We start from the raw sequence: 24503 nt of genomic DNA on the forward strand, positions 1-24503 counted from the left end.
GAGTCGAGATTAAAAAAAAAAAAAAAAGGAAAAAAAAGAAAAAAGCCCAAAAATAATTAAAAATAATGAGATTAAAAAAAGGAGGACATATTTAAAGTTAAAAAAAATTAAATTATATAAATCCCTTTTAAATTTTAATGAATACATCTAGATTTAAAATTTATAAAAATATTATCCAAACTTAAGAAAATTAAAAAATATCCGTTAAAACAATATAAAATGAAATGTAGTTAAGAATTGGTTGGAACAAACCAAAATTGATCAAAACGGGATGGAATTTGGAACAAAATGGAACAAGAATACATAGTGTATTAGGTGCTACACCAAAATGGGAAATTTCGACCGATCTGGTCATAACAAAACGGAACGGAATTCAAAATTATGTTTGGGATCACAATATCAGAAAACAGTTGAAAGTCTTGAGATCTAAAATACACGTGTGAAAGAATATAATTGTTGGCTTAAGAGGGGAGGGAGGGGGGTTGTGGAAATATGTCATGTATGGCATAGGATTGTGGAAATTTATTAAAAAAATGATTAGAGATTTTGTTTTTGTTAATCACTTTAGATTTATGGGAGGAGGGGGGGGGGGGTCTTGAATCAGATTTTGACGTGATATTTATTGTGGGAATACAACCCTTGAATATTTTTTCTTCTCTTTTTAATATTGTTTTCACTCATGATGTTTCTTTGACAGATTATATGGATAACTCAAATGGTTCCCTAAAGTTGAATGTAAGATTAGGAGTTGCTCATGATTGGATGATATCTTAGATTTTTTTCAGTATGTTGTATGCTTCAAACATTGATACTAGTTGGAGGATGGGTTGCCTTGGAATCATTAGAGAACAAGAGATTTTCAATCAAATCCTTGTATAAGGCTATGCCTTGCCAATCCCTAACTCTTTTCCTTAGGAAGTGCATTTAGAAGAGCAAGATGCCTCTCATGGTTGGTTTCTCTTGAAAATATCTTGACGATAGATAATTTAAGAAAACGTTTCACTCTTATGGATTGGTGTTTTATGTGCAAAGGAATTGAGAATTTGTGTAGTCCTTACTACTCCATTGTGAGGTGGCAAAGGTTCTTTGGGATGAGATCTTTAATATGATTGTTATTACTTGGGTGATGCCTAGGAGGATAGTGGATTTTCTGACTTGTTGGAGAGGTATCCAGGGTAGCCACCAAATTATTGCCATTTGGAAGATTATTCCTCTATATATGGTATGCTTAGCATGAGAGGAACTGCATTAATTTTGAAGATAGAAAGCACTCGTTGGGAGAGAGTTGAGATTTTTTTTTTTTTCTTCCATTTATTATTTCTTTGGGCATCTACTACTTGATGGGGGCTTGTTTGCACTGATTTCCTTCTTGTCTTTTCTAGTTCCTAGTTTTATAATGAGGTATTCTCTCTTTTATACTGCCTTTGCATTGGCTATGCCCAATTACTTGTTTAATAAAAATTCTTTTAACCATAAAAATAAAATAATTTCTCCAACTTAGAGCCAAGACAAAAACAATCCAACATACAATCGGCTCAAATTCATTGACAATTCTCGACTTCGTTTAAGAAACGTAAATCAAAGAATGCCGTGAAATTAAGGTCAACCGAAAAAAACATAGTAAAAATCACGGTCAACCGAAATAAACATTGCAAAAAAGGCTAGAGCCCACAAACGAATTAACGAAGTCAAAGATCTACAAGCTGCTTACTAAACTACAGCTACTGCACCACCGTTCGATCCAAATGTCGCATATCCAGATGTAACAAGAAAGAAACACACACTCTCTCTCTTCTTCTTCTTCTTCTTTTTAATAACATCGATTTTTTTTAAATAAAAATATTTTATATATAAAAAGGAGTAACCAAGTAGACTAACGTATACAAAAAAACACCTAACCCATAATAAAGCGTCCTAATGACCCAAAAACAACTCAATATACTAATCCCAAAACTATCCAAAATACCCAAAAATTACACACAACCTCAACCTCAACCCCTTATACTGATTAGATGGCAGAACCCCATAAATCCTTGCGCAACAGTATGTTCTGTCCTCAATTCTGTGTGCCAGTTTAACAGATTGAATGTGCAAAATTCCCTGTGAATTGTAAAAGGACAAAATTTTCTCAGGATGAAATTCCTCCAACCTTGTTTACGAACTCCACGAGTACCAATTGAGCTTTATTTTATTTTATTATTATTTAAAAAAAAAAAAAAAGCTACCGTTTTCTTCCTTTCTCTTCCCTTTTTAAAGGGTTCGAGTGAACTGGTGAAGACAAATTTACTTATTCAATCTCATATAAACCATTTCAAAAGACAGGAAAAAGTATTGTGATGTCAAACCACACAAATACCGAATTCACCAGCTTGCTCAACTTGATATACAAAATGAACCTATATACTGTAAATGATCTAGACATTTAGCCAAAAATGCAATATTTGGAGGTAGAAACATATTGATATCTATCTGTAAGGGATATATTCAAGGAAAAATTTGGTTATAAGCAATTCTATGCACCAATACGTGCATCCATCCAACGTGATTGGTCAGAAAGTCAAACTTTAATGAAAATTGTGCCAATTTAAATTTTGAATATGAAAGCAACAACATTGATACGCAGATTGGTATGCGAATTCGCTTGTATATAGCAAGACTCTATATTCAATGGCCTCAAAGAAGATCAAGTTTCTATTCTACATTTCCTCTGACATAAATGTACATTTAACAACCTTCAATGTATAACCACGCACCTTGGCTGGGGATTACAAATGCAAGTTGATGACCTGCAAAAAAAGAAATTACAGCATTGAAATCAGATAGCAAGTATACTAAGAACAAATTATTAAGATTCTAAATTACTTTCAAGTCATAATAGGCAAACATGTACAAAATTCAAATAGCTATGGTGGTTTTCAAAATCTTTTCTACTTAAAAACTCACTCTTTCAAATTTCCTGATGCTTAATCTGAATACTCTCAGATGGATTTAAGTCTTCCCATGAGCTTAATGCTGTCTTCACCTACCAACTAAAAGAAAAACTAACAACTAATTTTGGTCACACAAAGTAAGAGGATGCTGTCATTTCAAACACATCAGGGGATATCAGTGTGCCTTTAAGAAACGACAGGTTTTTTCAATACTTTGCCCCTTCAAAATATACTGCCATGCAGAATCTTTGGTAACAATTCACTATGCTATACTTGGCACACATGTTCTTGTTTAGTAGCTCTTTAGGTTATTATAAGTCGTGGTGTTGCACTCATAATTGAGAGACCAATTTAAACAGTCCAACTAAGGTTTCCCAATTCTATTTCACTCTACATACAAGCAGGTACACAAAATTATATGCTTAGAAAAAAAAAAGTACACAAAATTATATGATACACTTTGATAAACAGTATATATATATGTACGTACATAGGACCCCATTGTTCCTTACGGAGAAGTCAAAAGGCTGCACAACTCATTAATCCTATCTGTGTAATACAAGGCTACAACCTAAAACACCAGCAACAGAATAATTAACATTGGCACATAACCTAACAACAGATCCGACCATAAGTTTTATTTCCACATGAATGATGCCAATCAAATTAAACTGGTAATTAAAATTTAATTTGTGGCGCCTTTTGCTGGCCAGAAGACAATGGAGCCAAAAGACACTAAATCCAAGGCCTGGTAGTGAACCTCTTTTTGGCTTATGGTGAATTATGAGCAATGAAAATGCGATCTCTCAAAGAGGCACCGTATGTAGAGTCATTGTGACAGTGTCTGGACTGAAATAACTTTCCACTATGTAATAAACGGAGACCCAAGTCCTGTAACCCATTATTATGCAACCATTTCATTCCATACAGAACTAGATGACAGATTTAAGAGAGAGCTCAAAACAGAAAAAAAAATAGTCTTCGAGAAACAAATCATTTGATATAAAAAAATATACACACATTCCAAGTAGTGACACAAACAAGAGTGCAACAGCATTCAGAAAGAATAGCAATACTGAAACTACCTGAATAACTCCTCACAATAAGCTTGCACGAAGGAGTTCATCTGGCCTTTCTCTCCCAAATATTTCGTCATCAAAATCATCATTTATGGAATTTTCTTGACAGATCAATTTCTTGTCTCGTGTAGAATTTAAGCCAATATCATCACAAAGCATATGACCTTGATGAGTGTCACTGTGCTCAGATCCATGATTCATATCAACATTATCCTCCACATTTTGTCTCACGACAAGTTCCATTCCCTTATCACCATCAATACAAGATGGCTCTACATTGAGATCAGAGAAGAACTCATATCCAGTTTGATCCCCAGTACCATGATATGCAACGGTCACTGCCCCCTGGTCAGACTGCTCAGCAGTATCTTTCTTCTGCCTTTTCCATTTCTTCGTAGATGAAGTACCATCATTTTCAAAATCTTCTTCTTCTCTTTCCCGATGTAAATAAACCCATAATTTCCTTTCCCCATCAAATTGCACGCAAGGGTCACGTTCATAATGCAAACGGTCCAGGGCCCCACTAACAACTTGATTAACTTGTGCATCAGACACGTCTTCCACAATATATTGAGAATCTCTTATCAACGTACAAACATCTGCTCTGGTACCAATGCTTCCAGGCAATCTAGCAGCAGCATCTCTCACAAGACAAAGAATGGTAACATGCGGTGGCCGATTACGTTTCAGCATAAAATGGTCTCGAGCTTTCGAAGTAGGCTTCCCACCACACCTTCTCAAGGGAGCAACAATGGATTTTCTACCATCAGCTGCCGTGTAAGAGAAGGCCCTGTCAGGAACTGAATACCTAAGAACTTCCTCCATGCGAAAATAGGAACGGACTTCTTCAGAGCTTGGGCTAATGGTGTTAAGACTCTTTTGAGCTCTCAGGTCCCTGAACCTTTCTTTCTCATCCATGTTGATCTGCATCAGTACCAGAGGCGGTTCAGGGAGACTCCCTATTTGTTGAAGTGTCTCCTGACCACTTTTCAGCCAGTTAGCAAAAGAATCAACTAACTTCACCAGCATTTTGTGAGGAAGACTCCAAGCCTCAGGAGATGTCACCTCCTCAATAATGTCATGATCTGATGAACTATGAGAATCTGGACCAATCCAGGACCAACATTTTGTAGACTTTTCATAGGATGCAAGTGCCTTCCAACCTTTCACTCCTAAAGGTGCTGTTTTCGATGAAAATATCTTCAGAACTCCCCTCACTAAATCCTGAAGTGGCTCTTGAGTCTCAAGTATACAAGGATCTCCAGGGTTCGACCTGACATGGTTAACAATCTCCTGAACAGTGAGATTCCCTTGCCTGCCATGCTCCGAGACATTGGCATCCACCTTCTCATGAGAAGGAATCCCATCAACACTGTCTTTGTGATTTTTGTTCTGCTCCTCTAGGGTTTTGCCAACCTCTATATCTTCTGGAAGTGGAGTAATCATTGCCAAGCGAACTGCAGAAAGAAGATGTATAATAGAAAACGAGAAGCCCGTATGAACTGTAGGTGTAATGAGGGTAAATTGTTTTTTCTGTAGTTTGGTTTCCACAGCTCCCATTTCTGCAACATGTGGCTCAGAGTTTTCCATGTCTGAACTATCAGGGTCTTGGTCTAGTTTCCTTTTCGTTTTCTTCTTCAGAGGAATGGAATCATCAACTTGCCATGGAGAATCAGACTGTATATCACCATCTTCATCTCTTTCATGCATCTCTGTCATATCCTCCTTTCCTTTCCGCTTCTTAGTCACTGAATTGCAACCTGTTAATGGAGCCTCAGATCTTCCCCTTTGATCATTTAAACGTGCTTCTTTACCCTGACCTTTCTTCCCAAATCTGCCCCTCCCTTTTTCATCTGCCAACAATTTTTTATCGAGTGGATCATCCTCAGCAACATCATCATGGAAATAATCATGTCTAACATCTCTTTTCAGCTTCCGCTCAGCAGGGTAAGTCTTCAATGAGGACATGTGTAACCTTTCAACATGTTCCCCACGTACCTTACCATTCTTTCCAAATTTGTGTGCTTGTTTCCTACTGCTATCATCATTAAAATTAACCAAGCTGGAAATGTAGCTGTCTCTAAAAGGCTTAGTGGCAGAATCGTACAAGGGACTGATATCCCGCATCTTACCCTTCCGCTTCAAAGTGTCGTTTTTTACTCCTGGCACATGCCCATGATTGCTAAAGCCACCAGTTTGTTTTGAAGGACGCGTGGTCCCTCCAAGATCCCGTACATTCTCCTTCATGTTTTTCTTCCCAAATATGGGCCTTTTAGCATCTAGGCCAGACTGCAACGACTTAAACCGAGAACCTTCTATAACACCAACTGGGAATGCTAACTTGCTTCTTAATAAAGGATTGGTATCCTCATCATCGTCAAATTGTTCGGATGAGTCTGATTCTGAGTCTGAACTTTTCATCAACATTCTATTACCCTTCCCATTCTGCACAAAATTACCTTTAATCTTCTCTTTTGATGGTTCTGCTCTCAACTCAGACGGTGAATATCTTTCATTCATCTGTGGTAAAGAAGTTCTAAGTGATTTGTAATTCAGATCAGGAGACTCCCGCTTTGTCTTCCATCTTTTACTTTTAGCATCCCAATCATCTGCTCTAAATGAGGAATCCATAGCAAAAGCCGCCCCCTGAGTTTTCTTATGCAATAATGGTTCGGCACAATCTGATGAGTCAACTCTATTTGCTTTCACATCCCGGCCTTTAGATGAAGCCCCAACTGAGAATTGCTGAACATTATCGGTATACCTGGAATTCTTAACAAAGTCATAGGAGGTTTTGATATTAGGAGGCTTTGCAGTCAATGCCTTTACCTCTGACAATTGACTTGAATTCCTGTTCCTACTATAGGCAACTGAATCACTTTTTGAAGACAAAGGCACAGCCACAAAACTGTCATCATTTCTTAAAAGCCCACGCTTGTTTCCAACTTTCAAAATCCCAGATTTCTCCATCACACTTCCACGTGGGACATTTTGATCCAGTAAGAGAGCCATTCCATATGTCATTTCTTCAGAATCATCACTGATTCTCATCTGATCCCTTGGCCTGAATGCCATTGCCAAATCATATCCCACAGCCTTATTTTGCCGAGGAAGAGCAGCTACCGAACCATATGGCCCAGAATTTATATCTAAGCCATGGTAAACAGAAGGATTGCAGCCTGTTAAATCCTTAGCTGATGATGGCTTCAACCCAGCCAACTTTGATTTATCTTTTGCATTTGGCTTTCCTTTTTTTTCTGGCTCCAAAGTCATTGACTGTCTTCGTGGAGGAATGTCCATATTTCTGCCCACTCCAGGAGCAGAATGGCGACACATTTTCTCTGCAACTTTCTTGTCCTTGATGTTTCTGCTCCACAAACGTTCACCTGACACTCTTTCTGATGAGTCAGACTCAAAATCCTCCACCTTCTCATACATCAAACTCTTCTCGCTTTTCATAATATTCAAAATACGGAGCCGCTTTTCAATACTGTATCCCCTACAATTAAGCCAAGCATCCCGTATATGACAAAGGTTACTAACAATATTGTTCTGATAATTCCTCAAAAGATGGTAGTGTTGCCGCTTCTGACAGAAATTCAAACCTTCCCGGTAAAGAGCTACCCTTGGCTCACACAAACCTCCCTTCAAGGTGTCAAATAATTTCTTAATTGGGCTCCCAAAGTGCAAATTGCAACCCATAAAAATCTCTTTGAGAGTAATCATATACGTCTCTTGGTCCATGTCCGGGAGAAACTTGGTGAGACTTAACCTCTCCTCGTCAGTCAAGGATTCATTCCACACATCCACCGACAATATATCCTCCAGACCAGGAAGATCACAGAGCTCTAATGGAATACTACAAGTCTGACTCCCAACTTGGCAAAACTCTGCCTCGGTTTCTCCCAATTCCAACAAATCAAAGTCGTCGGACCCTGCCCCAGAATCTGCATCATCAAAGTCATCATCGTCACCCGTTTCAACCGCCGAGCTATGCCGTTGAAGCTCATCCTCATCGCTGGACAGAGTCTCCCCACTACTAGGCGAAAACTCCGTATCAAACCTCGACATCTTAAAGCTATTCTTTTCAATCGCCATGAAACATCCAAAAATGGAAACCAACCCCAGCTACAATAAACCAGAATTACCGCTCCAATTAAACAGTTTCACATATTCACAGCCTTAGTGGACAGAGCCAACTCAAAACCCTAAAGAGAAAATATCAAAATTAAGAACTTCTATCAAATCCAAGTCCTAACAATTGTGACTAATTATACAAAACAATGCAGGAAAAATCTGAAGAAAGACAGCGAAAAGTCGAATTGGCAACAATTCCACGAGGGGAGAAAATAAGAAGGAAAAAGAATTCTTGAAAATTAGGGATATAACCGAATAGTACCTCATCGTCGGCCCGAAGATATTGTATGGAGAAACCGAGCACGAAGTCCCAGGCATCGAAGGCAGAGAGAAAACGAAACTGAGTATGGGAGAATCAGCGAAACCCTAGGAAAGTAGGGACGAGACAAGTATACCTATATATATATATATAGAGAGAGAGAGAGGGAGGGGGGTCGCAGGGGATGGAGAAGACGAGGGTGACATGGAGGGATGCGAGCCGTCTGATTAGGAGGCAGAAAAAGACGAGGAAAAGGGCGAAAAGGGGCAGAAAAGAGGCGTGTTTGGGGGAGAGGTTTAATAGAGAAAGGAGAAAGGGAAGAAGAAGAGAGACACAGAAAGAGAGACTAGAGAGAGAGAGAGAGAGAGAGAGAAGGCGGGTGCGCAGAGGTAAAGAGTCTGAGTGAAAGAGGGAGAGAGGGAAGGCAGCAAGTGCCTTTTTTTTTTTTTATAAAAAAGAGACCGTTGTAAGTTGTAAATTGTAAAACGGGCCTTCATTTTCATGGGCTTCCCACCCATATTGTATTGGCCCTAAACCCGGCCCAATTTCCGTCCTCATCTCCGCCTCCTTTTTTCTTCCTTTCACAAATTTATAATATTTTATTTATTTATATTTTTGTGTATTTTCCAACAGAGTTTTGATGTAATATTATGAAAAATTCCACAATTCAATTGTTTCTATTAGTGTTTTCATTAAAAACATAATTCATTAAACAAATTAGAAATTTACAGCCAACACCAAAACGTAAGGAACGATAATCTTGGCTCATGGACAAAGATTCATTCATCGTTTAAGTTGTGTAAATAAAGGTACTTGTTCTCAAGCTCAAACAAAAATATATTTTGTTATACAAATAAAACATTCGCAGAGCTTCAAACAAAGAAAATAAAGAAGAGAAATACTCGGGATGCCAATAATGCGTCCCGAGTATTCTTCCCAACAGCTTTTTTTTTTTTTTTTGGTTTTAAATTATTTAGTGATTAAGTAAGCATTTTTTTTTATATTAAAGTTGCACTTTTTTAAAAAAAAATATTTAAGAATTTTAAAAAATGTATGTAAAAATTCAAAAAATAAAAAGTCAAAAGTGCTTTGTCGGAAGAATCCCTTAGTGAAATTCTTGGTAGTTGCAGCGACACTAAAAAAAATGTTTTGGTCATAGGAAAATGCTAATATGCCGTCTGAGTTTGCCTCTTCATTTTGACCACTCATATATTTAATTTTTTTCTTTATTTAATAATTAGGGAAGTGATTTTTAGTACATTGATATATATTTTTATTTTTTAAAAATATTAAAAAAATATGAAAAGAAAAGAAAAATAAATAAAAATAAATTTATACTAGTGGGCATGCCTAGCCGTCATAGTTGGGTGGCACACTAGCATTACCCTTTGGTCAAATATATCCAAACCCTCGATAAGCTTAATGAATCCTTAGCCAAACTAGGTCCAAAGTCTCCTCATACTTTCCCATTCAGTTAGCTTGTTGGACCAATTACATGCTTATGAATAGGGATGACCATATGCGATATAATTCGTCAACTCAATACAAATATAATATAAAATTAATAGATTTGAGTCTGATATAAATGAATTCAAGTCAAAACGAATTGATTTATTAATACACGATTAATAAACGAATCAACTCACTTAATCTGAATCAACCCATAATAACCCGTTTAAATTCTATTTTAAAATTACAATTATATATACCCTCTTAACCCTAAACTACATAACTTATCACTCATCTCTCATTCTCTAATGCCTCCCTAACTTATCATTTATCTCTAATTCTCTTCTCCAATTGGTTGAGAAAAATTTGGGATCCAGCTTTCCATCTTAGTACTATAACATATGAATGTCATTAATTTTAAATGTTCCCAATAATGGTAATTGATTGTATTTGGTTTTTGAGAAATCAAGTAGTACATAATAATATATATGGCTCCATCTTGAACTACTTACCTCTGAAAAGTTGAGAAAATATAGTGAAAACACTGCCAATTAACCCAGAGTGATTAAAAGCCAAGAAGACGATGTATGGAACCCTCCTCCAACAGATTTATATTCTTTGTTTTATGATGTGGGAGTAGGAAGTTGGAACTTCAGGCAGCACGACAATTGTTAAAGGTCAAGAAAAAGGGCAAAGCATCAACTTCTGTTAAAACCACCGTTGTTTGGTACCTCAAATCTGAATCTTTGAAGAGCTACAACAGTAATAATTGTAATCGAACAAGAAACAAAAAATAAAAATAACCTTAAAAAGATTGCAGTTGAAGGAGATTCCCAAGTGATCACGAATGCCAAACTCCATCTAACACGTCTTAAACATTATGTAATATGCACCATTAATGTCGGTATGCAGAACGTGCAAAGACGTTGTTGATAACAGCACGTTCATTTCGTAACTCATACAAAAAGTATATTAGTTTCAGGGATGCGGGGGGAACCTTAACAAAGACGTGCTCACAACTCACATTCTCCAACATTCGAACTTGTACTGTCTTTTCAGTGTCTGTTTGTTCTTTCTACTTTTTTGTTTGGTTGACCAGAATACATAATTTCCCACACACATAATTAAATTGGTTCAAAGAATGCAGAGAGTTGGAAGGTCTATGTTAAGGCAACATGCAAGGGTCTTATTTCGGAACACAAAAGAAAACAGAACATAATAAAAGTTCCAAATTGTCTCGTATCTATTATTAGACGTACAGCTAACTTGAAACCTTTGATTACTTCTCATTCCTTCCTCACCAATTTCAGCTGCCCCACCCATTGTCTGTCTCTCTCTCCTTCTCAAATTGACATTCCAATTGCAACGTCCTCCTTTCTCTATCTTCGTCTTCTTCTTCTTCTTCATTGATCCAAGTTGTCAATCCTCTCACCAAGCGAAGCCGAAGAGACAAACACATTCATATATTTTGTTTCTTCATGGTGTTCATGAACATCTCAGAAATGGTGGTCGGTGAGAACTCATCGGAATGGGTTCTTCAAAGCATTGAGATTGATCGAATGGTGGATGTTCCCATAGACGACGACAACGACAACGACGACGAGACGGAGAGCATAATGTCGAAATCTTCCAATGAAATACTCTTGAAGAGAAGCAACCGCAGTGAAAGGAAGAGGAATGGAGTCCAGGGCAGTGTTCCTAGGATGGGAAGGATGGCATCAAGGGCTGCAAGAGGGCTTAAGAGCTTACGTTTCCTTGACAGGACAATAACAGGGAAGGAAACCGATGCATGGAAATCCATTGAGAGGCGCTTCAAACAGCATGCAGTTGATGGGAGGCTCTCTAGAGACAAATTTGCAACCTGCATAGGTAAGTTCATCAGAAACATGATGTGCACGTTTGGTATCTTCTTCTTTGTTCTTGGAAGCGAGCACAAGGTGGGACTTTCACGACTTTCTGTTTTGCAGGAATGGGAGTAGAATCAAAGGACTTTGCTGGGGAGTTATACGATGCCTTGGCTAGGCGTCGGAGGATTAGTGCAGCTAACGGGATTACTCTGGAAGAATTGAGGATCTATTGGGAAGACATGACTAATCACGACATCGATTCCCGGCTTCAGATATTCTTTGACATGTAAAAGGAACTTCCTTTTTTTGACACGGACACAATTAAGACATACAAAACAGAAGGATTTTAATGTTTATGGGGTTTTTCAGGTGTGACAAGAATGGAGATGGGAAGCTGTCGGAGGATGAGGTGAAGGAGGTGAGTAAATGCGCCATATGAAGTTCTTTATATATTTATTTTCACTCTTCCAATGTTCTCTGTGTTTGATCGCTAAAAGTCCTTATGGAAAAGGTTATAGTTTTGAGCGCCTCAGCAAACAAACTAGCAAATCTTAAAAAGCAAGCGGCAGAATATGCAGCTTTAATAATGGAAGAGCTTGACCCTGACCATCAAGGGTATATAGAGGTATTCAATTCTACTAGAGCTCTTTTTCTTCATGTTCTTCTTGTTATTAGCGATCTTGGTGTGTAGAGTAAAAGAATTTCTCCTAAATATTTGGTATAAACAGATGTGGCAGCTAGAAACTCTACTAAGGGGAATGGTGAGCTCCGAAGAAAACAAACAGCTTTCCAAGAAAACACAAACTCTAACAAGAGCCATGATCCCCAAGAAATACAGAACTCCTGTTAGCAGATTCGTATCCGAAACTACAGAGCTTATCCATGAAAACTGGAGGAGAATATGGGTTATAACATTGTGGTTGACGGTTAACTTGGTCCTTTTTGTCTGGAAGTTCAACCAATACAGGCACAAAGGGGCATTCCAAGTCATGGGTTCTTGTGTATGCATTGCCAAGGGTGCTGCAGAGACCCTAAAGTTCAATATGGCTCTCATCCTCCTTCCTGTTTGCAGGAAAACCCTTACTAAGCTTAGGTCAACTTTTCTCAGTAGCTTATTTCCCTTCGACGATAGTATAAACTTCCATAAGCTGGTCGCTCTAGCAATAGCAATTGGAACCTTTGTTCACATAATAATGCATGTGAGTTGTGATTTTCCAAGATTGGTTTCATGCCCACAAGGGAAATTTATGATAATTCTTGGGTCCGAATTCAATTACAAGCAGCCAACTTATGTAGATTTGGTGAAAAGTATCCCAGGTCTATCCGGCATTCTAATGATCGTTATAATGACTTTCTCCTTCACGCTGGCACTGCATTCGTTTAGGAAAAATGTCATCAAGTTACCATGGCCATTCCACCATTTGGCGGGGTTCAATTCCTTCTGGTATGCACATCATCTGCTGGTTCTGGCCTATATCCTCTTTGTCATACACGGCTATTTCCTCTTCCTCACAAAGGATTGGCACCATAAGACGGTAAGTAAGGTTTTCAGTACTAGATATATCTTGGTATATTCTAGCACTTTTACATTGAGCATGCTCCAACTGATCAATCACGAAATGGTCTTTTTTTTTTATGAAGTACAGAGGACAATCCTCTATTCCGATGAAATGCTAAGATTTGATTTGCCTATTTAAATTTCTCTTACAAATCAAAGCATGTCATGTTATCGATGTAGGGGGCATGTTTTTACATTTGACTTGTAAATAGACATTGTTGTTCCCCTAATCCTTTTCTAGTGTTAATTTGAAATTTATCTGACAAATCAACTTCTACCATGTTGTCGGTGTGGAGAGCATGCCCTTGACACCGGCTTGCAAGTATACCAGCTTTTGCAACATTTCAGCCTTCATGTTCTCCTAACCACTTCTCTGTCTTAATGTCTCCAAAACTCCTTTTAGATCTCACAAAACGTTGTTTCTTACTTACAATCCATATTCTAAACTATCCCCAAGAACCACTAACTATCTAGTTTGATACTTATGCCTGATTGCAGGCCATAGCTGAAAAGTGTGCTGAAAACATGCGTATGATCATTTCTTTTTTCTGCAGACATGGATGTATCTTGTTGTACCTGTACTATTCTATGCTAGTGAGAGAGCTTCTACAATAATTAACGAAATCAATCACCGAGTCAACGTCATTAAGGTAAGTACCATCAACATCACGACAAAGTTCTCCACTAACTGAGAAAAATACATCGTACTGATCCTGTTTCTTGCACATTGTAGGCCATTATATACACAGGAAATGTTTTAGCACTATACATTAGCAAGCCTCCAGGATTTAAGTACAAAAGTGGAATGTACCTTTTTGTCAAATGTCCTAATATATCAAGCTTTGAATGGTAATAAATAAGATTTATATATATGTAGTGAAATTAAACATGCTGCAATAACTCTTTAACTCACTCTAGTTCTCATTTGTTACAGGCATCCTTTCTCCATCACTTCAGCTCCAGGAGATGACTACTTGAGTGTCCATATACGGACCTTGGGAGACTGGACTAAAGAGCTCAAAAACAGATTTGCACAGGTGATTTGTGTATATTATCATTCCTAAACCGCAATACCAAGTTATATTTCCTGAGATGTAATTTGAATCATAATCATAGGATTCCAGTGATTCCTTGTGCCTGATTTCTTCACCTTTTCAAACATTCCATTCAGCCCCTACTCCAAATTCTTTATCCTCTAATGCATACTAAATAAAATAAAATAAAAATGCAGGTCTGTGAGCCCCAAAGTACCCAAGCAAGAAGAGGAAGTCTCATGAGAATGGAAACTAAAGCACATCCAAACTACGAGCATTCACAAGCAGGGTGAGCAGAGAATCCTAGACAAAACGTTTCACAATTCTTGGTGTGGTATCATAGCTCAAACTTCCTCTGTTCTGTCACAGATATCCAAGGATCCTCATCAAGGGACCATATGGAGCGCCAGCTCAGAATTACAAGAAGTATGACATCCTTTTGCTCATAGGTCTAGGTATCGGGGCTACTCCATTCATCAGCATTATAAAAGATCTCTTAAATCACATTAAGCCAAATGACTTTGAAGATGTAAGTAGAAATAAAAATCCGGTATATATATTGATTCAAGGTGTGTGAACGTATATGGTATTGACATTGAAAAAGAGACTAAACTATTGCAGGATTCAATGCACAGCAATTCTTTGGGAGCAAATAAAAAGTGTCCTGAAAGAGCATATTTTTATTGGGTAACGAGGGAACAAGGCTCCTTTGAGTGGTTTAAAGGTGTCATGGATGATATTGCAGAGTACGATCACAATGTATGTTTCCAACATAGAACAGCTCCGGTTCATATTTCCTCCATTTACATTAATCAATTGACTGGAACCTTTGTGTATGTTGCAGCATGTAATAGAAATGCACAACTACCTGACTAGCGTCTATGAAGAAGGAGATGCAAGATCTGCGCTTATTTCCATGGTGCAGCAACTACAGCATGCTAAGAATGGAGTTGATGTTCTCTCTGAAAGTCGGGTATTAACTCAGTAAACAAACTGTCATGTCAATGTCATTCACTTGCAGTAAATTTCATCCATGTTTTTTAACATGCCATTGCCACAGATACGAACGCATTTTGCAAGACCCAACTGGAAGAAAGTCTTTTCTGACTTGGCAAACGCGCACCAATCTTCTCGAATAGGTAAGTATTTTTCGGACGGTTTAAGAAGAATCTATAAAGATTTCCCTGGAGCCTCAGTTATAAGATACTCATAGTCGGTTACTTAATGGTTGGTATTGTTTCAGGTGTGTTCTACTGTGGAAGTCCCACGCTTACAAAACCAATAAAGAAACTTTGCCAAGAATTTAGCCTAAACTCGTCAACTCGCTTCAATTTCCACAAGGAGAACTTCTAGTTTAGCAATTTCCACGCTGCAAAACGTTTAGCAAACAGGATTTTTTTTTTTTCAATTTAGTTAAAGATGTTCCTCCTCTTGTTATTACTACTTGACAATATTCGACAAACTAGATGTGTACAAAGCAGAGAAAAATTTTGATTAGAATTATCTATATAGTTTAGCTTTGTGTTTGCTTCTGCTGCCAAGCTCACATTCATGGCCCTTTAATATTCTATGGGATAAAACTATGGGGCCACAAAACTCCTGGGATATCCTTTGAGCTTCTAACTGGGAAGAAAGGTTTATGAATCTCTCTTTTGCAAATCATGGTTCATACAGAACAACAGCGGGCCACAATCTTGTGCAACACCATGCGCAAGAGTAGTTTGTTAGTCCTATAAATATGTAGTTTTTACTGCACAACTATTCAAGGCATTATTACATCAAAGATATTCATATTCAACTCATTCCTTCACCACCAAGATGGTAGCCCAGTTGGTACAAGCTGGTATTTCATGATTTTAAGGTCAAAAGTTCAAATCAAGACATAAGTTAAAACTACTTGTGATAGTAAAGCTTGACTTTTGGGTCATGAGATGAGTTTTAGATTAGCTGGATATTTCAGAGATGTTGTGGTAATGGGCTCCCCTTTTAGTAGTAGCTATAGCTCAAACCAAACATTACGCAGCTGAGGGGGGCTCTTATGGTCACGTCCAAAAAAGATTGCTATATTGGTTGCCCTTGCTTCCCTTTTTCTTAAAAAAACGAAAAAGAAAAGAAAGAAGCTCGTTCCTTCAAGCTTAAAACTTAATAAAAAATAAACTAAAATAAACCTTCCTTCATGATCCTACATGAACCAGAACAGAACCGACTACCCAAAGTCTTCAGATCCAGCCCAAAGCAAAAGAACCTTTCCTCTGCTAGCCTTACTTGTTCTCAACTCACTTTGAATTAATAAAACTTGACCAAAATTGGCCCGACTCCCCGTGCCATTGAGTCATTGATTGATCCAAATTGTTGCATGTGACCCATTGAGAAATGAAATTTACATTAATCATAGAATGCACACGCACTCTCTTTTAAAAAGAGTAAATAAATATAATATTTATATAAAAAAAAATTTAATTTTTAATAATAGATCTCACTTTTTATTAAAATGAGTACATGATGCTTATACAATTTATGACTATATCTATCATTATTCCACTCACTTTGACTAGGTTCCACTTCACTTTTTGCCCTTTGCTAGATCAATTCAAGACTTATTTTTACAATCATTATTAGTTACTCTTAAAGTACTTGACAATTTTTTTCTCATTTTATATAAAGGCTCGGATCGTTTTTCTAGTCAATCTATATTTGCTAGCTCTATCTGAACAAATGATCTCCACCTACAAATCAACATTAATCAAAGTACGTTGAAAGTGCCTATGTTGCCAATACAAGGGTTTTTCTCTAGCAACGCTGGCACATGCAAATAATGTTGGCGTGGACAAGAGTGAAAGTTATATATGGATGGATCGAAGGCAACAATATTAGTAAGGGAAGTGTCAAATTTAGAAAATATTCAAACTTTTGATTCAAGAAATCTGACTTTTTACACTAAGGATCGTTACATATATATAGCTACACTATGCTAGACTATTTATGGAAACTGTGCATGTAAGGAAATGATATACTAATTACAAAAATTACGAGACAATTACAAGAATCAAGTAATTGTTGATGTTGTGCTCTAAGTATGGAAATAGGCTATCAATATGCCCCCTCAAGTTGGTGCATGGAGATCCGTAATGTCCAACTTGCGGAGAAAATGGTAGAAGAGGTCCCGGCCTAAGGCTTGGGTGAAGATGTCGGAAACTTGCTCATGAAAGGAAGTATGAACGGTGGTGAGGAGACCAAATTTGATTTTGTTACGAACGAGGTGACAATCAATCTCAATATGTTTGGTACGTTCATGAAACACAGGATTATGAGTGATGTGTAGAGTCGATTGATTGTCACAATATAAGCTGAAAGGCTCGGGTGAGAAATACCAAGATCAGTGAGGAGCTGTTTTAGCCAGGTGAGTTCGCAAGTGGTAACGACCCTAGCGCAATATTCAGCTTCAGCAGAAGAATGGGCCACTGTTTTCTGTTTCTTTGTACGCCAGGAAATAGGGCTTGAACCTAGCTGGATGAAGTAGCCTGTGGTGGAGCGGCGAGTGATGGGACAGCTGGCCCAATCTGAATCAGTATAAGCAGTAATATGCAAACCGTTGGAGGAAGAGAAAAAAATACCTTGACCTGGATTGCTTTTAATATAACGAAGAACACAAGTGGCGGCTTGCATGTGAGGAGCTTGAGAAGCATGCATAAATTGATTGAGAATATTCAGTGCAAAAATAATATCAAGAAGGGTTATAGTCAAGTAGATGAGATGTCCAACGAGTCGTCGATAGATACAAGGATCAGAAAGAAGAGTTCTATCGTAATTGGTGAGCTTCAAATTTTGTTCCATGGGAAAGGGAGCGCTACAGGCACCAAGTTGTCCACTATCAGAGAGAATATTAAGGGCATATTTTCGTTGATTGAGAAAGATGCCTTTAGGTGATCGAACAACTTCAAGACCAAGAAAATATTTGAGAGGACCGAGATCTTTGGTTTTGAAATGTGAAGAGAGAATATCTTTGAAGAGCTGAATATGAGAGATATTATTTCTAGCAACCAGAATGTCATCAACATAGACGAGAACAATAGTAATACTAGTGGAAGTGACCAAGGTGAATAAAGAATGATCGGCCTGAGATTAGGAAAAACGTGCATCAAGAAGTACAGCAGTTAGTTTCAAAAACCAGTTGCAAGAGGCTTGTTTGAGGCCGTAAAGGGATTTGCGGAAGTGGTGTCATGTAAACTTCCTCATCAAGATCACCATGCAAGAATGGATTGTTGACGTCAAGTTGATGGATGATCCATTGTTAAGTAGCAGCAACAGCCAATAAGCACTGCATAGTAGTCATTTTGGCAACGAGAGCAAATGTCTCATGATAGTCAAGTCCTTCAACTTAAGTATAGCCTTTTGTGACTAGTCAGGTTTTGTATCTTTCAACGGAACTATCAACCTTAAGCTTGATTTTAAATACCCATTTGTAGCCAATGGGTTTTTTACAATGAGGTAGTGGCTCAAGGGTCCAGGTGGAATTAGCCTCGAGGGCACTAAGTTCAGCAGACATAGCGTCACGCCAGTAGGAATGGCGAAGTGCAGCGGAATAACAAGAAGGTTCAACAGAAGTAGTGAGAGCAGTTAAAAAATTAAGGTGAGAAACGAGAATAAGAAAGAAAAGCAGATAAGGGATGAGCAGTACCTGAGGTCTGTAAAGCAGGTGAGGATGCCGTGGGCTCTATGTGTATAGTTGGGCAGACATAATCTTGAAAGTATGCGGGTCGAGTAATGGTGTGACAAGGACGAAGAGAAGGAAGAGGGGGACGTGGGTCGGAAGTAATAGAAGGAGTGTGGGGAGTGGATGGTAAGATAGGCTTAGGGACAGGAAGAGGTACGACAAGTGGGGAGTTATGAGTAAGGTCAGGAATGTCTTGAAATGGAAATTGTTGTTCACGAAAGGTAGCATCTCGAGAATAGAAGGTGACTTGTGTGTCGAGATTATAAAGTTTGTATGCTTTATGATTGCTAGGGTAGCCAAGAAAAACACATTTAGAGGCGCGAGAAGAAAATTTGTCACGGGAAGCATGGAGGGTTTGAGCATAACAGAGACAACAAAATTCTCAAACATGATCATAGGTGGGTGAAATTTTGAAGAGAATTTCAAAGGGGGATTTATTTTCAAGAATACGAATTGGGGTACGATTGATAAGATAGGTAGCGGTGAGGACACATTCACCCCAAAATATCAAAAGCAAGTGAGCTTAAAAACGGAGACTATGAGCAACATTCAGAAGGTGTCGGTGTTTACGTTTCGCAACTCTATTTTGTTGTAGAGTTTCAACACAAATACGTTCATGAATGATGCCGTGATCATGGAGGTAGTTTTGAAATTTGTGGGAAAGGAATTCTTGACCATTATCAATTCTAATTATTTTAATCATAGTGTTGAACTGATTTTGGATAAGTGCAAAAAAATGCATGAGATGAGTGTAAGCTTCAGATTTATATCGCATGAGATAGATCTAAGTAGTGCATGAAAAATCATCAACTATTGTAAGAAAATAATGAGCACCACAAAGTGAAGAAGTATGATATTCATCCCATATATCGCAAAAAATACGATTAAAGGCAAAAGTACTTTGATTAACTGGAGAAGAAAAAGGGAGTCTAGTGTGCTTAGAACGAGCACAAACATCACAATCAGAAAGAATACAAAGATTATTGAAAAGATTAGAAATATTTAAGCGGGAAGGATGACCTAGGCATTGGTGCCATAAGACTTTATTAGCAGCAGTTTGTGCGGAGAGTGCCATGATGGGTTGGGGCTAATACACATCAAGCCCATTGCAAAGCTCACCCGCTCCAATCAGCCTCTTCGAGTGTGGGTCCTAAAAAAAATAATTGGTTGAAGAAAAAGAGACAATACAAGAATTATTAGTAGTAAGCTGAGGGACAAAGAGAAGATTAAATTGGAACTGAGGGACAAAATAGACTTTGTGCAATAGAAGAGACTCGGTCAAATAACAGGTGCTGACACCTTCAATGGGAAAAATATGGCCAGTGGGTAATATCACGAGTTGCTCATGGGAGGGAGGCACCAACTCGGTAAAGAAGCTTCAGTTGTGGCACATGTGGTCACTGGCACCACTGTCCACAACCCACGCGTGATGGTTATCAAAAGAAGGAGAGGTAGAAATGTTACCCACAAAGTTGGCTGAGGAGGGTTTCGGACTTAGCAAATCAAGAAGTTTCTAGTACATATCTGGAGACAAGCTAGGCACTGGTGAGGAGGAGGAGGAGAGGGACGCTTGATTGACCACCAGTGAGGAAGAAGAGGGAACTTTACCAAAGAGAGAGGGCCTGGGTTGGTTTCGTGCATCATGACCTGGTGGGTATCCCACAATCCGCCAGCAGCAGTCATGCAAGTGTTCTAGTTTGCCGCACTCCGAGCAACGAAGGGGAGGTTTGGTGGAGTGAGCAGCGAAAGCTGGAAGTTCTGGTGGTGGCCGAATCTGCAGTATGCGCTGCTGCTCTTCCTGAAATAAAATAGAAAAAATTTTGGTGATAGGAGGAAGGGGCTCCATGGCCAAAATTTGTGTTCTCAGTTGGGAGAGGGAGTCGTTGAGGCCAAGTAAGAACTGGTAGACCCGTTCATTTGTAAATGGTTGAGTTCATCCCAAATTTGTTTAATTTGGTTGTAATGCTCATGAATAGAATAAGTGTTTTGGTGTAGGGATGAGAGTTCACGTTTGATATGGTATATACAGGCATTGTTCCCATGACAGAAACGGGATTGAAGGTCGAGCCATACCTCGCGAGGATCGATGTGAAATTCAAGGGAATTGGCTATAGCTGGGCTAATGGAATTTAGAAGTCAGGTAAGGACCATGTCCTTGGTTTGATTCCATTGGGTATAGTTGGTTGAGGTGGGGTCGGGTGGAGAAAGAGAGCCATCAACAAAGTTGAGGTTTTTTTTGGCGTTTAGAGCTCGGGTCATGGCTTTTTACCATTTGGAAAAGTTATCTCCTGTAAAGAGACCAGAGACTAGAATAAGGCTAAGGGAATCTGAAGGGTGAAGAAGGTAAGGAGAGAGAGAGGAGGGTTGGAGAGGGAAGCCATGGAGGTAATGGAGAGAGGTTCAGTTAGGCTGATACCACGTCAAATTTAGAAAATATTCAAACTTTTGATTCAAGAAATCTGACTTTTTACACTGAGGATTGTTACATATATATAGCTACACTATGCTAGACTATTTATGGAAACTGTGCATGTAAGGAAATGATATACTAATTACAAAAATTACGGGATAATTACAAGAATCAAGTAAATGCTGATTTTGTGCTCTAAGTATGGAAATATGCTATCAATAGGAAGTAGGTAACACAGTATATAGGCGTTATTGAAAGTACTACTACAAGCCGTATTAATGTTGGTTGTGGCAGCCGAGAGCAATGTAGAGATCATCTAGAATGATATTGAAGTGTATGATCTATTTAAGGTTGTGTTTCAATATTTTATCATTACTTTTTACTATTAATATTACTACTATTTAATATTTTATCATTACTTTTTCACCGATTTTTTTTTATTTTATTCACAACTCATCTGAGATCACCTCACTACCCAAACGTAACCTAAAGGTGGCGATGTGTGAGACTACTCGATAGTCGATTGATCAGTATATATCTCTCCATTAATTCTCCCTTTCCCACGACCTTTTCTTGTAGACCTTAATTGATAAGAGTGCATTTCATTCTGCATAATCACAATCGAGTTTTAGTCTAGTACTGATTTATCGTTATTGGAATTAATAAATTAAATAATTAAAATTATCTCTTCCTATTCGTTTAAACTTTTGAAACAAAATATGGTTTAATAACTGTTAAGATAAACGTTGATTTAATGGCGTCAACTAAATTTTAGTATATACATTTTCCTTTTGAATTTTAATTTTTTGAAATCGGGTTTGAGTATAAGTACTAGTACTGTCCGTAGTTATACCGTATTGCAGTAACCAGTAATGCATTGGGCCATTGACTTGTCCTAAAAAAGGCCGAAGACCAACAAAAAGCTGATCCTGACCATGTCTTAAGTGCCAGTTTACAATATATATGGCAACTTTAAGATGCACGAGGCAAGCTGAAAATCAACATATAGGACAAAAAACAAAAACGAAACGCCATTATCAAGCCCATTAATGCAGATTTCAACTTCTGAAAATACACAGTGCAAATAGGTGGGGCTGTGGGACAAGTAACCCATTACTAATTTACTCGTTAGATGGGAAGAGATCTTTCTCACTCTAGCTAGCGCCTAGAAGAGAAGCATTACGGAAACCAAGACATATAAATAAAAGTCAGAGAGAGAGAGAGAGAGAGAGATGCAGGAGGATAATGACCAAGAAATTTTAATACTAGAGACAATATTGCTTGGATGTGGCACTGCACTCTTCTTTGAGATTGGTGGCTGTAACAGGGAAGAGTTCAAGGGTCTGGAGGGGTCTAGTGCAACAGTTGGATATTGGACCCATCTCCAGTACCGTAGCATTCCCATCATAGCCGTACGTTGTCATCGTGGATTCGGCCCTCTGAGGGATCATGTCTACCTTCCATGTATGATTCATCGCTTGTGTCGATGCACCTGTAACTCCTCCCTATTTCAAAATATAAAGCATAAAAAAGAGTTCATGGGAAAAGGAACGCAATCACATGTTCTTTGCCTTTCTATGCGAATTTCTTCTTTCGGTCATTGTAATAAATCTTTAATATTAAAAAAATCATAAGAGATAAAAAGGAAATGGTGTATGCACTACTGCGAGAAAATAAACATGAAACACCATTTTACAAGTATCTAAACATACTTCTTGTGGCCATCATGTGGGTATAGGGGTATTGATGAAAAGATCATGCATAATTAATCGGAATGAGCAGCAGAAGATTTTATTGATGTTCTCGAGTTGTTCCCATGGATTTTCTATGAAAAGATTAAAGAAAAGGCCTTCTGAAAAGAGAATCAACATAAAAAGCACTCAAGTACAGAGTGTTCTTGCATGCCTACGGCCCACAGGAAGAGCATGCAAAAGACTCTGCTCGCATTTCGAACCCAATTCATTATTTGGATGGAGTCAGACTGACAAACGCCAGTACTCTCAAAACAATTTGAAGGAAAAGTTTACCCTTTCCACATTATCCCTTGCAGTAGTTTATTTTGACTTGTTTCAAGGTCCGTAAAGGCAATCGAATGAGAAATATATTACTTTACCGACCTTCATACAAGATGATCAAAATGTGTAGCTAACTTAGCAACTGAAAGTTGAACTTAAGAACAATAAATGAAGATTAATACCTGAGGAAGAAAGCTAACAGAGCTGTCAAAGAAGAAAAGTTGTTGAAGAGCAGAAGAACTAGGAGACTCATAGTAGCCAGCTGGAAATCGATCATTTGACTGATTCATCTGGTAATAATAATGGAGTTGCTGTTGCTGCTGTAGTTGCAATTGCCTACTGACTTTCCTTCTGAGCTTCTGTCTATCCCTTGCCTTGTGGTTCTGAAACCAGTAGAAGACATTCTTGCCTTCAATCTTGCCATAGAAAGAGAGGTTGGCTGTGATCTTTTGTATCTGAGAAGCATTGGGAGTTCTAATCCCACTCCTATACATCTCTTCCAAGATCATGAGTTGCTCTGAGGTTGGGCACCATCTTGACGAAGCTACTGAGGACATCTTAATTTCCTGCTCTTGAATGGTGTTAATTTCTAATTGGGAAGGCCAGGGGTAGTCCTGGGGGAGGGTTGAAAGTGAAGAATAAATAGATGGCAGAGATAGAAGGGCACAGTAGAATAGGAGCCAGGGGAGAGACAAAAGGGTGGTAGATCTAGATCATAGAGAAGGGCAGATGATGATCATGGATAAATAATGTAAAGAGAAGTTAAATGAGAGGAAAAGGTGGCAGTAGTACTGCTAGTACTGCATGCTGATGGATGTTTCCCTAAGCCAGCTAGGGAAAACTCATGATGATCAGTGAATCTAGAATGCTTGAATGATTCTGTCATCATCACCTTGTTATTATTTACTTTGTCAACAGAATGAATAAGACGAGATTAGTAGGGTTTTTTTCTCAGCACTCAGCAGAAAGAAAGTCGGATTCAGACGAAAGTCTTCTTAAATGTTAGAATATGATACTTGCCGTTGAAGCGCGTAACCACACGCGCGCCTCACATAATATATATCCTGCTAA

The 24503-nt window shown here is 38.3% G+C and overlaps 4 protein-coding genes across 5 annotated transcripts; 1 reads left to right on the forward strand and 3 right to left on the reverse strand.

The window, feature by feature from the left end:
- Positions 1–1875: 1875 nt before the first annotated feature.
- Positions 1876–8831, reverse strand: LOC122291300. 2 transcript variants are annotated; one of them, XM_043098975.1, is made up of 4 exons: positions 8409–8831; positions 4016–8217; positions 2754–2786; positions 1876–2100 (listed from the first exon to the last, which is right to left on the reverse strand). In XM_043098975.1, exon 2 carries the CDS (start codon positions 8105–8107, stop codon positions 4028–4030), a length of 4080 nt encoding a protein of 1359 aa, XP_042954909.1. In that variant the 5' UTR covers positions 8108–8217; positions 8409–8831; the 3' UTR covers positions 1876–2100; positions 2754–2786; positions 4016–4027. The 2 variants fall into 2 exon arrangements, with proteins under 2 accessions (XP_042954909.1, XP_042954908.1); XM_043098974.1 differs by lacking the exon at positions 1876–2100 and having other exon boundaries at positions 2546–2786.
- Positions 8832–11188: 2357 nt separating this feature from the next.
- LOC122291302 (putative respiratory burst oxidase homolog protein H) lies at positions 11189–15708 on the forward strand. Its single transcript, XM_043098976.1, has 14 exons — positions 11189–11723; positions 11822–11987; positions 12071–12119; positions 12213–12326; positions 12430–13236; positions 13814–13909; positions 13993–14108; positions 14194–14296; positions 14491–14582; positions 14663–14822; positions 14915–15052; positions 15138–15266; positions 15354–15432; positions 15537–15708. The coding sequence occupies exons 1-14, from the start codon at positions 11333–11335 to the stop codon at positions 15644–15646; spliced, it is 2550 nt and encodes an 849-aa protein (XP_042954910.1). The 5' UTR covers positions 11189–11332; the 3' UTR covers positions 15647–15708.
- A 1753-nt stretch (positions 15709–17461) lies between these two features.
- On the reverse strand, positions 17462–18839 carry LOC122290952 (uncharacterized mitochondrial protein AtMg00810-like). Its single transcript, XM_043098612.1, has 2 exons — positions 18750–18839; positions 17462–18409 (listed from the first exon to the last, which is right to left on the reverse strand). The coding sequence occupies exons 1-2, from the start codon at positions 18837–18839 to the stop codon at positions 17462–17464; spliced, it is 1038 nt and encodes a 345-aa protein (XP_042954546.1).
- Positions 18840–22423: 3584 nt separating this feature from the next.
- LOC122292603 (WUSCHEL-related homeobox 3-like) lies at positions 22424–24310 on the reverse strand. Its single transcript, XM_043101035.1, has 2 exons — positions 23615–24310; positions 22424–22922 (listed from the first exon to the last, which is right to left on the reverse strand). The coding sequence occupies exons 1-2, from the start codon at positions 23987–23989 to the stop codon at positions 22683–22685; spliced, it is 615 nt and encodes a 204-aa protein (XP_042956969.1). The 5' UTR covers positions 23990–24310; the 3' UTR covers positions 22424–22682.
- Positions 24311–24503: the final 193 nt, after the last annotated feature.

Source organism: Carya illinoinensis, chromosome 13, assembly GCF_018687715.1.
Source record: "Carya illinoinensis cultivar Pawnee chromosome 13, C.illinoinensisPawnee_v1, whole genome shotgun sequence".
Taxonomy (NCBI): Eukaryota; Viridiplantae; Streptophyta; class Magnoliopsida; order Fagales; family Juglandaceae; genus Carya; species Carya illinoinensis.